The sequence below is a fragment of the Phocoena phocoena genome, chromosome 2 (assembly GCF_963924675.1).
Source record: "Phocoena phocoena chromosome 2, mPhoPho1.1, whole genome shotgun sequence".
NCBI lineage: Eukaryota > Metazoa > Chordata > Mammalia > Artiodactyla > Phocoenidae > Phocoena > Phocoena phocoena.
The window spans coordinates 119462784-119479060 of NC_089220.1; the positions used below are offsets into that span (position 1 = coordinate 119462784).

At 39.0% G+C, this 16277-nt stretch overlaps 1 protein-coding gene across 1 annotated transcript in view; it reads right to left on the reverse strand.

Moving 5' to 3' along the window:
* Positions 1-9306: 9306 nt before the first annotated feature.
* Positions 9307-16277, reverse strand: part of IREB2 (iron responsive element binding protein 2) — a 47160-nt gene continuing 40189 nt past the window's right edge. The window contains exons 19-22 of the mRNA XM_065900192.1: positions 13726-13873; positions 13518-13640; positions 10639-10824; positions 9307-9922 (exon numbers count right to left, since the gene is read on the reverse strand). Coding sequence (XP_065756264.1) covers positions 9812-9922; positions 10639-10824; positions 13518-13640; positions 13726-13873 — 568 coding nt within the window. The 3' untranslated portion in view covers positions 9307-9811. The remainder of the gene's footprint in view (positions 9923-10638; positions 10825-13517; positions 13641-13725; positions 13874-16277) is intronic.

Below are 16277 nucleotides of genomic sequence, written 5' to 3' on the forward strand. Positions count from 1 at the left end.
TCTGGGACGAACCCACACGCTGCGGAGCAACTAGGCCCGTGAGCCACAACTACTGAGCCTGCGCGTCTGGAGCCTGGGCTCTGCAACAAGAGAGGCCGCGATAGTGAGAGGCCCGTGCACCGCGATGAAGAGTGGCCCCTGCTTGCCATAACTAGAGAAAGCCCTCGCACAGAAACGAAGACCCAACACAGCCATAAATAAATAAATAAATAAATTAATTAAAAAAAATTAAGGTCACTTACAAAAAGTAAAGGTGCTTCTGAGTTTATGCCCTATGAAATTAATATCTACAAAAACTGTGGTAGAAATTCAGGGGAGACAGAAATTACTACAGCCTAAGGATATTCTTGAGAAGATGGATTTGAATTGAGTTAGTAAATATGAGTTGGATACATAGGATGGGGGAGACTGCTTTCTTCCCCTTGATAATGCCACCCCCTGCTGCACATACTTGGCATATTTCCTGAGTATATATATCTAGAGAGAGAGAGAGAGAGACAGGAGGCAATGTAAGGCTTCTGAATATCCTTTAGGACCCAAATATTTAAGATCTTTGCAATCTCCCCCTTTTCCCAAAATAGTTTTATTCCAACCCTTCCTTCATAGTAAATTGTAAATAATTAATAACGTCTTGGGGATGGGTTGCATTTTAGGGTGCAAGTTAGATTGCTGTTCAAGGGATGTAATGTTATATAAAAAGAATCTCATAAACAGCTAGTTCTTGTTGTTTAGAAATCAGAACAGCTGTTGCTTCTGGCAAGAAGGTGGCATGAGGGAACAACTTTCTGGGGGGAAAATGTTCTGTATCTTGACTAGGCTTTGGTTACATGGGTGTAAACATTTGTCAAAATTTAGCTTAAATCTTAGGTCAGAGTAAGATCTGTGAATCTCACTGAATATAAATTTTACCTTAAAAAAAAGGCTTTGTGAGAGACTGGCTAGGACAGATGGTGGGGTGGGATCTTAGGACTTTCTCAGAGCTCCCCAAATCAGAGCATATGCCTGTTAATGTCTAATCACTTCAGATCTATGACAAAGTCCAACTTATTGCAGTGAAGGGAAAGGGATAAAATTCAGGGAGGTACACTAGGGCTCTCCTATATGACCCCCTCCCTGACTCAGCCCCAAGACTATAGCCTGATGACTCAAGTGATAAGAGTATAAACCCCAAATGCCAGTCCCCTCCCCATCCTTCCTTGCCTGATCCTCCTAAGTGATTCCTCCTGCCTCTAAACTTGCATAGCCTCTGGTGCCGCTGTAGGTTTCCACCACCTGTTATAGTTATTGCATTCTTGCCTATTGCTTCTCATGTCTGCTTTCTGACCAGTGCATTTGCTTTCACAAGCAAATTAAGTCGTTCAGATTTTGTTTACTAAAGACATGTGACAAAGCCTACATGGGGTTTGAAACCGTCTTTGCACCTGAAACTTCTGGGAACCAATATATCCCGTCACATTGTATATGGGCTTAAGACTTCACATGGGATTTTAACATTCCTTCTGGAGATTTATAAACAGGTGTAAGGCCCATATTCAGAACGTAATATGAACTAAAGCTTTAAATTCAGGACAAAATCCTGGAGTAATTTTTCAAATCCTAAAGCATTAAAGATGTCAGGATAACTCTGAATTTGATATGAATTATAAATACTTAAAGTTGGAAGGACGCTTAGAGGCAGTTAGTGAAGGCCAATCTGCCTTCCAGTCTAGAAAATGTTTCTGTAACATTCTTGAATGGGGTTTGTTAAGCCTCAACATGAAGCGCCCTTGTTTTCTAAAGCAATGTAAAGCAATGTTGGCAGCTCTAGCCATCAAAAGACAGCCTGGTGTTAACAAAAAGTTGTGCTGGTTAAGTGTATTTTACCACAATTTTTTTTTTTTAATGAAGAAAAGAGGTGCTCTGCTGGGAGAAATAAAACATATTTTATACCTACCGTCTGAAATTTTGGACTATTCACATCTCCTCTAAAAGGGAGTTGGACTAGATCATCCCTAAAAATCCCTTCTAGTGCTAACGTTCTCTTTCTAAAGTTCTTTCTTTTTGAGCTTAAATTTGCCTTTTTTTCTTTGTCTACAAAGACTCCAAATTATGGAACTAATGACACAGATCAAGTCAGCTGCTGTAAGTAAGTAAATACAGAGAAATATACGTTAAGAAATGTCTGTCTTAACCAAATGTCTTTTGCATGGGTGGAGGGGGCAAAGAAGGGAACTCAAATCCTGTAGGTAGTTGATCTATATTTCCTGCCAACAGTGTTTCACTTGGCTTCTGAGAAATCACTCAGGAAGCAAATGCTTTCCAACTCCAGGGCTTATGCCAGAATCTCAAAACCTTTGTCCTACAACCAGGGGAGCTGGACCTTAAACTCTGCACTTTGTGTAAAGTATACCAGAAAATAAACAGGAGTCATTCTTGATTCCCCTCCCTCACAAAGTGTTACCAAGTCTAGTAAATTCTACCTTCGCATGTCTTCCAAATTGCCCTTCTTGACCTGCAATTCTTTCTGCTATGCCCTTCCAAGGTTGGAGAGCAAGGATTATACCCAGTAAACCTCTGTACCCCCAGCCTAGACTCTTATTAAATATCAGAGGAACTAATGAAAGGAGGGTTGCCTTTACTCAATAGGTTCAATGGGGCCGTTTACCCTCGAAGGGAATCAGGAAACAGAAAGGCAGGGAAATTAGAATCTGTAGTTTTTCGTTGCGGAGCACAGGCTCCGGACGCGCAGGCTCAGCGGCCATGGCTCACGAGCCCAGCCGCTCCGCGGCATGCGGGATCTTCCCGGACGGAGGGACGAACCCGTGTTCCCTGTATCGACAGGCGGACTCTCAACCACTGCGCCACCAGGGAAGCCCTGTAGAGAACCTGTAGTTTTTCAGAAGACAACAACAGGTGCTGTGAGTTCCCTTCCAGTGAGAAGGGTGAGAGGGAAAGAGTGGTGGGCGAGCGGGCTGCAGAAGAGTCAGGAAAATAAGGGAGAAGGAGGACACACAAGTTCAGAGCGTTATTACTTTAGTGAGGTCCAGTTGAGCCCTAGAAATTGTTCCCACCAGACACCTGGCCGTGAGTGCCAGGCGCCGTACCTCCCCTCTGTCAGGGTCTCCGCACAGGTCTGGCAGAGTTGGACCAGATGGCTTCTCGGGTCCTTCGCCCCAATTCTGGGATCTCAACCCAGCCCTTCTGGGTTACAGGTGCGATCCAGGGAGGAAGGTGACTTGTGCATCACCTACGCAGCGAGTCTGACGTGGATCAAGGATGGGAGAAGCCCGAGGCTCATGACTCCTGGCCCGACTTGCAGCAAGCCTCCCTGCTCTCTGGGCCAGCCTCCCAGCGGGTTCTGGGGTTCATCTCTGCTTTCCCCACCCAGCTCACCCGCAACGACCCGAGGTCCTGAGGTGACTCCCGCTCTCCAGCAGCCCGGGACTGTAGCCGCAGTCCTCCGCTCTAGCTCGGAGGTCTCGCCTGACTCGCAGCTCCTGGGTCCGCCCCTCGTCCGGGACCGAGAGTCCTGACTTTTGATTGGCTCCTCGAGATCCCACCGCCGCCAATCAGCGCAGACGCTTGGAAGGCGAGGCCCGTCCAGGCCGACCGGGGCTATTCCAGCCCTGTCCCCGGCCTAAGAGGCTGCGAACAAAAATTTCGAGATCGGGCTTCGGATGGTCTTTCTGCAATCCCACCCCGCCTTCTCTCGGTGGTCACCCCAGTCAGAACTCGGCCACCTCACTACAAAACTGGATTTCTTGTTTATGATTGGCTCTTCCAGATTCCGCCCCGCCCCGCCCCTCCCTTTGGTGAGTAGCCATTTAGCAGGCTTTCAGCTCTTGAGTGGCACCCTGCAGTTCCTCCCAGTCCACGTAGCTGTGGAGGCTTCTTGGCCTTATCCCAGGATTCTAGTTGTCTGGGTAGAATTCGCGTCCTCGTTTTTCTTTCCTCGCCCTCCCTTCTCTCCTGCTGGAAACACGTATCCCAGAGGCTTCGCAAGCGTGGCCGAGGTGGCCTCAAACCCATCCTGTCGCCCAAAACATCAAGAGCTCGGAGGACCTGGGAGTTTGACCTGGCAGTGTTCCGCACAGGACCTGGTTCTCCCGGGATACTGGAATGTTAGAATGTGAAATTGTCTAATTTATCAGTTATGTCCACACGTTCCTTGTATTGATGGGGAAACTGAAGTCTAGAGGGCACAGAGCCTCAACCAGACCTGGTTACCCAACTTCTAGTTCAAGCTCTTGCACAGTGCCGAGTTTTCTATTCTCAAGATGTAAAGGAAGCGTGAAGGCCGCCCTAACAGGTCATCCCGGGGTCTGAGGTGACCACAGTTCAGGTCTGCTGTGATAAGTGTGATTCATGTACACTGAGAACTGGTAATTGGATCAGAATCCTTATTTAGGTAGTTCAATCAGTGTATCCTCCCTCTGCAGGGAAGTGTAGAACATGATCATCAGGAGGCTGCCTTGGGAATCCTAACAGCCAGGCTGGTTGGGTGACCTTAATTGTCAAGGTCACCTGGCTGATAGCCAGTTTGATATACGTCTGCAACCAAGCAGAACCTGATAGTACAGAGCACTCTCTCTACTGGAGGAGAGTTCTAGACATCACTCATGTCTGCAACTTGGTCTGTTTTTGTCCATGCACATCTCCCTCTCCCCCTGTGCCCCCGCCCCCCCCCCCCCCAGGATACAGCACACTCTGGTTAGAGTGACCTTGATTGATTGACTTGGTGGTTTCCCAAACCGCTATCAACCACCTATTGAGAGATCACCTCTTTTCTCCCTTTAGATATGCTTCTTATCTGCTTCACTTCTAATTTCCAAGTAGCAGGGCTTTCTTACAGCCCCAGGGCGGCATTCTTGATGTCTCATTCCTTTAGGGTGTCAAAGAAAAACTTTGATTTGGATTATCTGTAACCAGAACCTGACTCCCAATGGCCTTGTTAGGCCCCTCTGCATTCTCTTCCCTCAGGCAGGTCCTGAATTCTCTCCACCCTCTCACTATTCGACCTCTACTGATCTGGTTAATGTCTTTAAGATACACTGCTCAGCCATATTACTGGGTCTAAGAGAATGAACATTTCTAAGGCTCTTAATACATGCTACCAAATCATGTTTTTCCTCAGTAATGCCAATATTGGATACCATGATAATGAAAAAAGTTCCACCAATCTGATAGACAAGAAATGTCCCGTCACTGTTGTATTAACAAGTTTTTTCCTTCTCCACCTGGCCACTAGGACACTTAGGTATTGGCTCTCAAAGAGTTTAGTGATCAAAAATTGGAGTGAAACAAAATGAACAATCTGAAGAGATTATAGATATGATTTTATATTATAAAACGTCCTATAAAACATAATAGCCCACTAGTTTTATGATACAACTATATATTGCAGGTTGTTTAAAAGGCTAAAAATTCAGTGCCATCATCATGTAAACACAAAATTCACAGAGACAACACAATTGTCATTACACAAGCAAATTCTGTGGGGATTACATCTGCTTCTGCAATAAATGTTCCCTTTTTGTATACTAAACACAGCTTTATAATCTGATATTTTGGAAAACTTACCAGCCAAACAACTCATATCAAATTAAAACAAGCTGAAGCTAAACTTATAATTAAAAAGCAAAAGTGGCATCAAGTGAAAACCATAAACTAAGAAAACGCAACACTGGTGTTGCACTAGGCTTCCTTGAAAACTCCGGATATTCAAATATTCAAACTATCACCATGTGTCTGTGTTGATATTGTAAAGCAAATAAGTCTTAGGATACTGAATTGGAATCCTTAGAAAACTGATAATGTACTAATTTTAGTTTATGAATACCAAATTTTAGTAGATTTCAATTACTCATTTAGGTTGCTATTAAGAGTGGGAGAAAGGGCAGATATTTTTAGATCAGTGGGCAGCTGACCATACTTACAAAACATTACTTTAGAGGCTCATGGCCCTGGCTCCTGGCTCCAGATGACTTGCTTCAAGAGAGTGCTGATGAATAGCCAGTGGAAAGAGGAAGTGACACCACCAGCTGGTCCTAAAGCATAGAGGCTCATGAAAACATAGCACCTCCATCCTGCATCCATCAAGAAAAGGCCCTTTCCTCCTGTAATACACAACTTTGTAGCATGAGACGAATTCAGTCCTAAATGTTCACTTTAACATAAATTACCTCCATAAAAAAAGATCTAGAGGGCTTCCCTGGTGGCACAGTGGTTGAGAGTCTGCCTGCCGATGCTGGGGACACGGGTTCGTGCCCCGGTCTGGGAAGATCCCACATACCGCGGAGCGGCTGAGCCTGCGCGTCCGGAGCCTGTGCTCCGCAACAGTGAGAGGCCCGCGTACCGCGAAAAAAAAAAAAAAAAAAAAAAAAAGATCTAGAGTATGGAGGTTATGTTCAGGGCAACTTGTGGAGGGTCCAACTTATTCATCAGAATGGGCTGCCTAGCACAGTCTCCCATCTCTTGAATGTTCAAGAAAAGGTCGCCCAGTTAGATGTTATGTAGACAAGGGATCCTGCTTTGGGTGAGAGATTAGTCTTTTCAACTCTAAAAATGTTATTCCATGAATCTAAGTACCTGTTGGAACAACCCTTGAATCAAGTTCAACTTTACTTACTGTTTCCTCGAGGCTATTCCTACTGCAAACTTTATCTTGGTTTTCATTCTCATTTTGGCAGTTATATTGGGAATAACTAATGTCTGAACATTTAACTAACATGTTTGAAGAGGAATTTCTGGATGGTATCCTATTTCTTTTTAAGTTATCATATTTTACTTTTCAATTACCACAAAATATTTTATAACAAGAGTCAAATATGTGATAATACAATTTTCTTTATTAAAAATAATTTACAGCATCAGTAACATATACACAATTGTCATCAACTGAACTTTGCCTCCAATATATTTCTATACAATACTTAAAATTATTGAACTTAAAACTGTTATACTGTTTTGTTGGCTTTAAATAATAGACAATGATTTATATTTACTTAAGTGAGATATATGGTTTCATAATTACATACTATCTGTAAAACTGATAGAAACATCAGCACTATCACACTTTAGGGGAAAAGTCACTAAAGAAGACTAAGTCCACCTCCTTCCCCTCTCTTTTATAACTCCAAATCAAACTAAGATAGGGTCAACATCCAGTATCTTAGCACTTTCTCCTAAACCTAAAGGCAAAAGAAAGGTGTCTTTTAATTCAACCACAGAAAAATGTCAAATAATTTCTCCTCATCCTCTCACTCAACACTGAGAAGGCAAATGCACACAACACTGTTACCATATATGCAAACAACGAGAATTCTGATTTAGGTCTTAGCTGTACTTTTTGTCCTTTAGTACCACTGAAGTTTGATTCCCAGTGAAAAACTGAGCAATTTAGCTAAAGGGAGTCTAATACCTCTCATTCAAATGTCAGCTTGGAGATAAAACAGGAAGTAACAACTGTCATCTTGGAAACTTTTTAGGTATACTAACGGCAATTCAGTGACTGGATGACATTTTCAGCGATTAGCAACCCAAAGGCATGACATATGGCAATGGTATGTAGCATAATGTTTCTTAAAATATAACAAAAATGCTGCTGTTGATAATGACCTTTGAAATTGTACTTTTAAATTCACAACACTAATTTGCTTCTCTAAGGGGCCTATTATACTTCCTGCCACAGTATTTCTGTATTCGTTTTAGAACACCAAATTATCCAGATATATTCAACAACAGAGATAAGTAAAACAATAAAAACCAACAGGGGCCACATTTTTGCAAACACAGAATTTGGCTGGAGGCAGAAATATAGGTATGCTTTGGGACACACATCCATGACTCTCCTCACAAATTGATAGCCATTGCTTACCAAGCTTTTTGGTTCATTGTATATAAGCAAGAGATTAAGAGAACCTTGATTTTGTTCCTGAAATACAAGATCTGCTTGTATTATTACTGGACTAGGTAGACTGGAAATTTAAATGCTTAATTCACAGCTGGCTAGCTTTATCATCTCTTCATCTCCTAGATGTGCTGTTTATGATGATGCCTAGGCCTCTGCCCATAGGTTACATATTATATTATAGTATGGCTTAAAAATGAAACAGATGTTTTCCCCACACGTAACAATCTGGATTATCATTTCTTCAAAGCCTGTAACAGATATTTTAATGTTCAACTTGTAAATTCTCCATCCCTAATTCATGTTTTCATGTAAATTAAAAACATATGCACTGACAAATACACAGCATTATAAAATATCAAGAACATGTGATTTGAAAGTATCAAAGAAAATATTTATAAAAAATTTAAATAAAAGGGAAATCATTTTGCAAACTCTAGTCCATCTAATTGTCTAAATATATATTTGCAGAATATTTTCAAAAGATTGTATGATTTGATTATGTGCAAAGTTCTCAGTGGTCTTTACCCACTGGTTTGGTAATTTCAGCATTTTAGCTTAAAACAATTCTTTATTCTGTGCAATGTGAGCTAATTCTGAATTGCAGTAACTTAACTAGGTCATATGATGATCTCCATGTGGGAAAAAAAATCACTACAATTAACCTTCTGCCTGCTAAGTTTAATTTCTTAATTAAAAAAAAAAGGTATAGGACTTTTTGGAATTAATTATCCAACCTTTTTCTTAAAAGTTGACAAACTTCTTGTTGACATAACATTTGATGTGATAAATAGACATGCAAATAGAGAAAATACAGTATTCAGACAGCAATAACTTAAGTGTTTTATCCTGACGGTTAGCAAAAGCATACATAATTAATAGTATCATGCTTCCCAGGTAAAATGATTCAAAATGACAGGAAATCGATTTAAATAATTAAGAAGTAACCAACATTTAAAAACTGTTTAGGGTTGAGCAACCATATAATTTAGGGTGGATAATTTTAAAATCTAGAGGAAATCATGTTAGCGTTTAATGATTAAAGTTCTCTTTAGCAACCATAAATGAGTGTGGAATTTTAGTTAATAATACCTAAAATATTAGGTTATAGGAAGTTACAGTATCACACAGAGTGAGCAAAATAATCCAATTGATATAATGCCATCTGAGGCTTGCCAGGGTCACAGCAGCAAATTACTGAAAAATTAAGGGCTGCATATGTGATACACATTTTCACTGCCAATACATGGTGCTACGCGATCAATTGTATTCTGTAACAGTCCACCTTCTGATGTGGAGGAAACCTTGGCTGGGTTGGACAGAATGATTGTGTATGGGGCAGGTTCTATCCCTTGCAGTTAGACTGAGACTTAGGATAACCCTGGCTTATATTACAAACTAAGAATGACAACTATGTGCAACTCAATTCTGAAAAGGAACGAATATATCTGAAAATCCACTTATAAATCAGATTTCACCTTCCACAATTTTAAAGTTATCTGGCTTGTTATATTTCAATCTGCTACTCTTAAACCAACAAACAGTAGTATACAGTTTTATAGGTGCAAAACTAAACGAAAGACTTCAGGAAGGTTACTCATATAAGAATCTTTAACACAAGTTCAAATTCTGCCTTTATTTACAAAATGGTCTGATAAAATACCCCCCCATACTTACAGGCCTCTTCCACAACACACTTCACACGCTGATTTTAGCAATGTTAATAGCACCATTCGTATATTATTTAAAATCAAGAAGATTTCATTTCAGTCACTACGTTGATTCATAATCATTTACATCCATGGATGAGATAAGTGAGCATACTGGGACTACCTGCAGCTCCATGGTAAGGATTCCTGGGTCCAGCACAAAAGGCTTTGTTTGCAGTTACCAGTTATGAAAGGTATCCATGGTGAGTAGATACTATGAGAATTTTCTTGCCACAAAGTTTAATAATCCTCCATGTTTGAACAATGTTATTTCCACATCATTTTCAAAGGAAGCAATCACGCTGAATACTTTTCCAGTGCTTGTCTTTAAACAAACAAAAACATCTCACATGAGTGGTAAAATCTACAAAGTTTTACTTAGTGGTTAAGACCATCTGTCTTCATATTCAATGACTATACTCATATTCTGTCTGAGAAACATTTCTCCTGCTTGAAAACACCTAAGATACCAAACCACAGGCTTCACACCTAAGTAGAAAAACATGTTATTTTAGTCCCTAATTCTAAATAACAAGTATCGCATCACCTAAAACATTAAATCAAATGATTTAGATATTGACTTACTAATTAGGGAAGTTGTTACTCATGGTCATTTTATGTTAAATTAAATATTCATCGCATATAATATTGCTACTTTTTCCTTTCTTCTTGGTTGTAAAGTCTGTGTTATTCTAACCCTGAACACTCAATTTTGGCTTCTCCTAAAGTGGTGTACGTGCCTGGGATAAAATCAGATCAGGACAGAGAGAGCTGATAACGAGGAAAAGGAAGTTAACGTGTGTAATTGGAAGTCCATGTCTTCCTTCTGGACTAAGTATACAGTGTTTTCTACTTTTCCTCGGAGAACATCAACTATATTAACATCGGTTCAAGTACAGAGAAAACAGAGCCTTCTCAAACTACAACTTGTTCACTAACTGACATTAGTATGCAATTTACAGTAATTGTTTCTTACTCAATTTACAACCATCTATTTAAATATATAGTACACAATCATATATTTGAGAATTTTAGATATACCTTTATATTTAATGTAACTCCAGGAGACAGTTCTTCAGGAAATGTTAAAGAAAATGTTTCTCTGCCAGAGAGGCCCAAAGAATCTGCATTTTCTCCTGGAAGGAACTGAAGTGGAGCTATGCCAATTCCAATCAAATGATCTTTGTGAATTTTTTCATAACTTTCAGCCAAAACAGCTTTCACACCCTGTAACAAACATGCATTTTATTTCCTCCATTCATCTCTGAAAGTTGCTTTACTGAGCATTTTAAAAGGAAAAAAATTCTACTTTTGGCTTTTCTGTAGAAACTTTAAACCCAACACCCCATACTAAAGGTCAATGTTATATCAAAGTATTTAAAGAAATCTTTTATAGGTTATTTTTCTCTAAGTAGCTCCTTAACTCCTAACTGCCCCTCGGCCACTCCAGGGTTAAGTACTGCCAGTGCCTACCATATAGTAAGCGCTCTCTATAATTGGGGGCGGCTGCTTTAAACTCAAAAAGGGCTCAGGAGGATTTCTGTTTAATTATGGTAGATCTAACATATGTGTTCATCAAAACTCCCTTTTAAACTGCCACTAAAATAAAAGAATAAAGAAGTGTAAACCCATAGCAACAAAGGGAATAGGATGTGCAAATTCTATAAATATTTAGAAAACAGAGACAGGTAACTGACTTAGCAGACAATGTTGAAACTACAAACTGATAAACTGAAACTAGGGTGATACCAGTAAGATTTGAGTCAATTTGCAACAAAGAACCTAGAAAAGGCTTGAGACTCAGAGGCATGAGGTTCTCAGAACACTGGGATAGTAGTTAGAAGTCTATAAAAAGCAGTAAGATCTCCAGCTCAGTTCCCACACGAGAGGACGCTATTCTCCGAACAAAATCAGCTAACGACCCATGTTTCTCTACTCTTTTTCATTATTATCCTCCTAAGGAGTTTTAGACATTTCCCTTCTAATCACATCTTCCTCCTCATTGCCCACCACCCCCCAAATTTAATGTCACAAATATACTGTATATCTGTTTATGTATGTATATGTATATCTATACTTCATACATAAGAGGAGTAAGATTTTGTTGCACCCCTTGGGAGTGCCATCACCCTATAGAGGATGGATGCTCTAGACTGAAGAGGAACACTAGGCTCACGGGAAGTCTGGGTGAGAATACTATCAGAGATGGGGGGAGTAAGTCTGTTTCTTCAATGTGTCTCACTGAATGGCCCAGAGAAAATATTTACAGATACTAACATATAGGGCTATCTCAATGAAAAAGGTAGCTTATCATTAGTAAGGCCCACTAACAAAACGTAGCTCACAACTACAGCTTGTAATCAGCTTTTTAATGTCTAACTGAATGGACAGCCAAGGATCAACAGCTGTATGAGGAAAGCCCGCAACAACAAAACAAAAAAAGTTTAAAAAACTTGAGGAAAAAATGGGAACCTATACCTATAATTAATATTCACGATATAGACATACCTTGATTTTATTGAGCTTTGCAGCTACTGTGTTTTTTAACAAATTGAAGTTTTTTGGCAATTCTGTGTCAAGCAAGTCTACAGCCTCCATTTTTCCAACAGCATTTGCTCACTTCATGTGTGTGTCACATTTTGGTAATTCTTGTAATATTTCAAATGTTTTCATTATTATTTTATTTGTTATGGTGATGTGTGACAAGTGATCTTTTTTTTTTTTTGCGGTACGCGGGCCTCTCACTGCTGTGGCCTCTCCCATTGCGGAGCACAGGCTCCGGACGCGCAGGCTCAGCGGCCATGGCTCACGGGCCCAGCCGCTCCACGGCATGTGGGATCTTCCCGGACCAGGGCACGAACCCGTGTCCCCTGCATTGGCAGGCGGACTCTCAACCACTGCGCCACCAGGGAAGCCCATCTGTGACAAGTGATCTTTGATGTTACTATACGACTTGCTGAAGGCTCAGATGATGGTTAGCATTTTTTAGCAATGAAGTATTTTTTAATTAAAGTATGTACAATTTTTTTTAGATATGCTGTTGCACACTTAATAGACTACAGTACAGTGTAAACATAACTTTTTATATGCACTGGGAAACCAAAAAACTTGTGCAGCTCGCTTTATTGTGATAATCACTTTCTTGCAGTGGTGAAGAACCGAAACTGGAGTATCTCTGAAGTATGTTGGTACTTAAAATTATTATCTTACGAAGACAAAAGAATTAGACTTATTCTCACAATTCCTTAGAGTATTTACATTTTAAGGGGGAGGGGAATTAAAGATTCAAAACAAATGACGTTTGTATGATTATGATAGCTGTGAGGGCTGTATTTTGACCAGCCTCTTCAACAACTACAATTGTAAAGAGAAGCACAGTATGAGTATGAAATGGCAGAGAGCACACGTCACAGGACTATTCTCTCCAACAGATTCCCTATTTGCTCTTCAACAAGGAAACAGTTTCAACAGAAATGTCTTCCTAGCAGACAGCCAGGGACCAATATCACCTATTAGGAAAAAGATAAAAGTAAAATGTGGCCCACTATCTCTGAGTCGTTAACCTTTGATGGAGCAAATCAGAGAAAATTAAATGAAAAATTAAATGAAAAGGGGGCAAGTAAAACTACCAATGGGTATAATTATTATTATAAAGCAATAATTTAAGACAGAATATCCTTTCCCTCTACCACATTTATTTTCACAAGTAAGACTGATGTAAGTTTAATTAAATTCAGAGTATTAAAATGCAACTAGATTAGTACAACGTATTATGTAAGGTCACTTAAAAACACCCACAGATGAGATCCAAGTAGGCATACAAAGTCTAAGTGAACAAAATGAACTTTGACAGGATGTTACTGACAAAAGGGAATATTTAAAACTCTTTGAAGTTTAAGATAAAATTTAAGAATCAATACCAGCAAGTATGGTCCTTTGGCAGCCCAATCTCTTGAATTTCCTGAACCATATTTCTTCCCTGCTAAAATAATCAGTGGGATACCTTCCTTCTGATACAGCTCTGCAGCCTCAAATACATCTAGCTGTAGATTAAAACAAACATAAGAAATTTTAATACAAATTTTGATCTAGTTAGCAACTGCCTAAATACTCTGTATACATCCTTACCGTCTGTCCTGATGGAAAATGAACTGTTTTGGGAGCTGGTTTTCCAATAAACTTATTAAAAAGCTTGATATTTGCGAAAGTGCCTCTTGTCATCACAGCATCATTACCTCTTCGGGCTCCGTAAGAGTTGAATTCACGAGGGGTAAGGCTGCAACGAAGTTATGAAAGTTAGTTTTTATTTTAGATGGAAGATAATCACATTATTAAATTGTAAAACTTACTCATAAACACTTTTTTATTATGGAAAATTTCAAGCATGCACAAAAGTAGAGAAGACAGAACAGTGAATGCCCAGAAGCCTATCACTACTCTACAATAATCAATTCATGGAATCTTTGTTTCTTCTATAATCATCCTCCATTAGACTGTTCTGAAGAAAACTCAGATATCATATTTTAACTGTATACATTTCAGTATGTTTCTCTAAAAGATATGGACTCAAAAATACTACCTTGTTACAGACAAAACCCTCCGAACTTAATACCAGCTAGCCAGTCAATATTCAAATGTCCCTGGTTTTCTTATTACTTTTTTAGTTGTTGGTTTGCTCCAATCAGGTCCAAATACGGTTTATAAATTCATCCAGTTGATCTCAAGTCTTTTTTAATCTATATGTTCCCTCTCCTTTTTTGTCCCCTCTTATACTTTAGCTAAAGAAATTAGGTCATTTGTAGTATAGTTTCCTATATCTAGACCATGCTGACTGCATCTCCACAGTATCATTTCGTATGTTGTTCTCCCTCCTGTATTTCTTGTTAACCAGATGTCAAATCTAGTGACTTGACAAGGTTTGGGTTTTTAATTTTTGCAACAATGCTGCATAGGTCGTACTTCCATCAGGAGCACATGATACCCAGTTTTCTCTTTCTGGAATGCTACCAGTGATTGATCATCATTGTCTAGACTACACTAGGGCCTGCAAAATGATGATACTCTATTTCTCTTATTCCTTCTTCATTTTTTAGCTGGAAAACTTCTATGAAGACAAACTTTCCTTCATCAATGATTTGGTTATAATGAAATACATTCCATACAGAAAAGACTTTATTGTTAAATAATGAGATGGTTTCCCATCTTCTTCCAAAGGTAACTTGGAGTTTTTAATTTTTCTCTTTTAGTATTATTATGAACTCATGGATTTAAACATATTATGTTTCAACCCATTCCAGTTATATTCTTTATTGACGCTCAACATGTCCCATCTTTGAGCAGTGACAGATTCAAGTGGGCTCCTGAGACCTTTTGACAGAAAGCCTGGAAGTTAATTGTAGTTTGGTGGGAATTAAGACACTCTTTGGTAGTCTCTATAGCTCCTTTGCTTTTGGTATAAGACATCTAGAATCACCTTGTATATTTTCCAGGGCCAAACCTGGAATCAACCATTTCCCTAAGATGAATTGGTTGCTTGTCCTAAGAATTGGTATTTAGACACCATTATCTGTGTGCTATGGGTATTCATTGCTACTGGATTTGTTACTATATAAATGATCTTTTAGGGACAAGAGAAAACTGAGCATAAGCATCTCAACAATCAACAACCAACTTCCATCAGTCTCTAATTTGGTCTTTTATGTGAAGACAACAAATATTCTTCTAATTTAAACATCTCATCTCAGGATGTACATTTGAACACTGTACTTCAGGATGGAGATGGTGAGGGGTTTGAGTATCTTTAAAAATAAAATTTTTAACTGACGAAAACTACGGTATTAACTGTGCTAAGAAATCCATATCAGCAATTACAATAAATATAAAAATGGTGTATTTGAGAGAAGTGGTGGCTTTTTCTTTGGGAGGGGGTTGGAATCTTTGTCACAATTATGACCAAGATGGAAATCACCTTTTAAAAAATATTTGGGAGAAATAAAACTTATTTTATTTCTCACCACTATGAACAAAAGCCGTGTGTAAAACAAACTGATTTATCTTCATCAAATTACACCAAATGGAGTTGCTATTAGCAATTTCTACCAAAAAGTGTTTTAATTCCCACCAAACTACAATTAACTAGAAAATAAATTCAAACACAGATTTCACAATAGCACTAATGAGATTATAGTAAGAGCTATGCAGTATTACATGTCAAACAAAGCTATGTAGCACTGATTTTTATAAGATATTTCAATGAAAAGTCTTATCATTTGCATAGCTCAAGCATCAAAAAGCTAATCAGGCAGCAATACCACAAATTCTACCTTTAGCAAAATTTTGTCTCTGGTGTCAAAACAGTTCTTTGATAACCGAGCAACTCTACGTTATTAATCACACAGAAATGAAACAAAATCTTTCTAGTTTTGGATTTATATATCCTATGTAAATGATCTCCTTCACATTCACATTTATTATTCTTGTGAAATTTTACCCTCAAGAAGCAGAAATTCATTGTCTTTTGATTTGATACAGATCAAGCCTAGCCTCACGCAAGTACATTTTATAGCCCAAAATACACACATTTAAATTGTGCAGTCCAACACTGGAAGATGGTTAGAACCATCAGGCTTTATTTGGTAGGTCAAACCAATCTGACTTTTCAACAAAGTAGCACTGAAAAA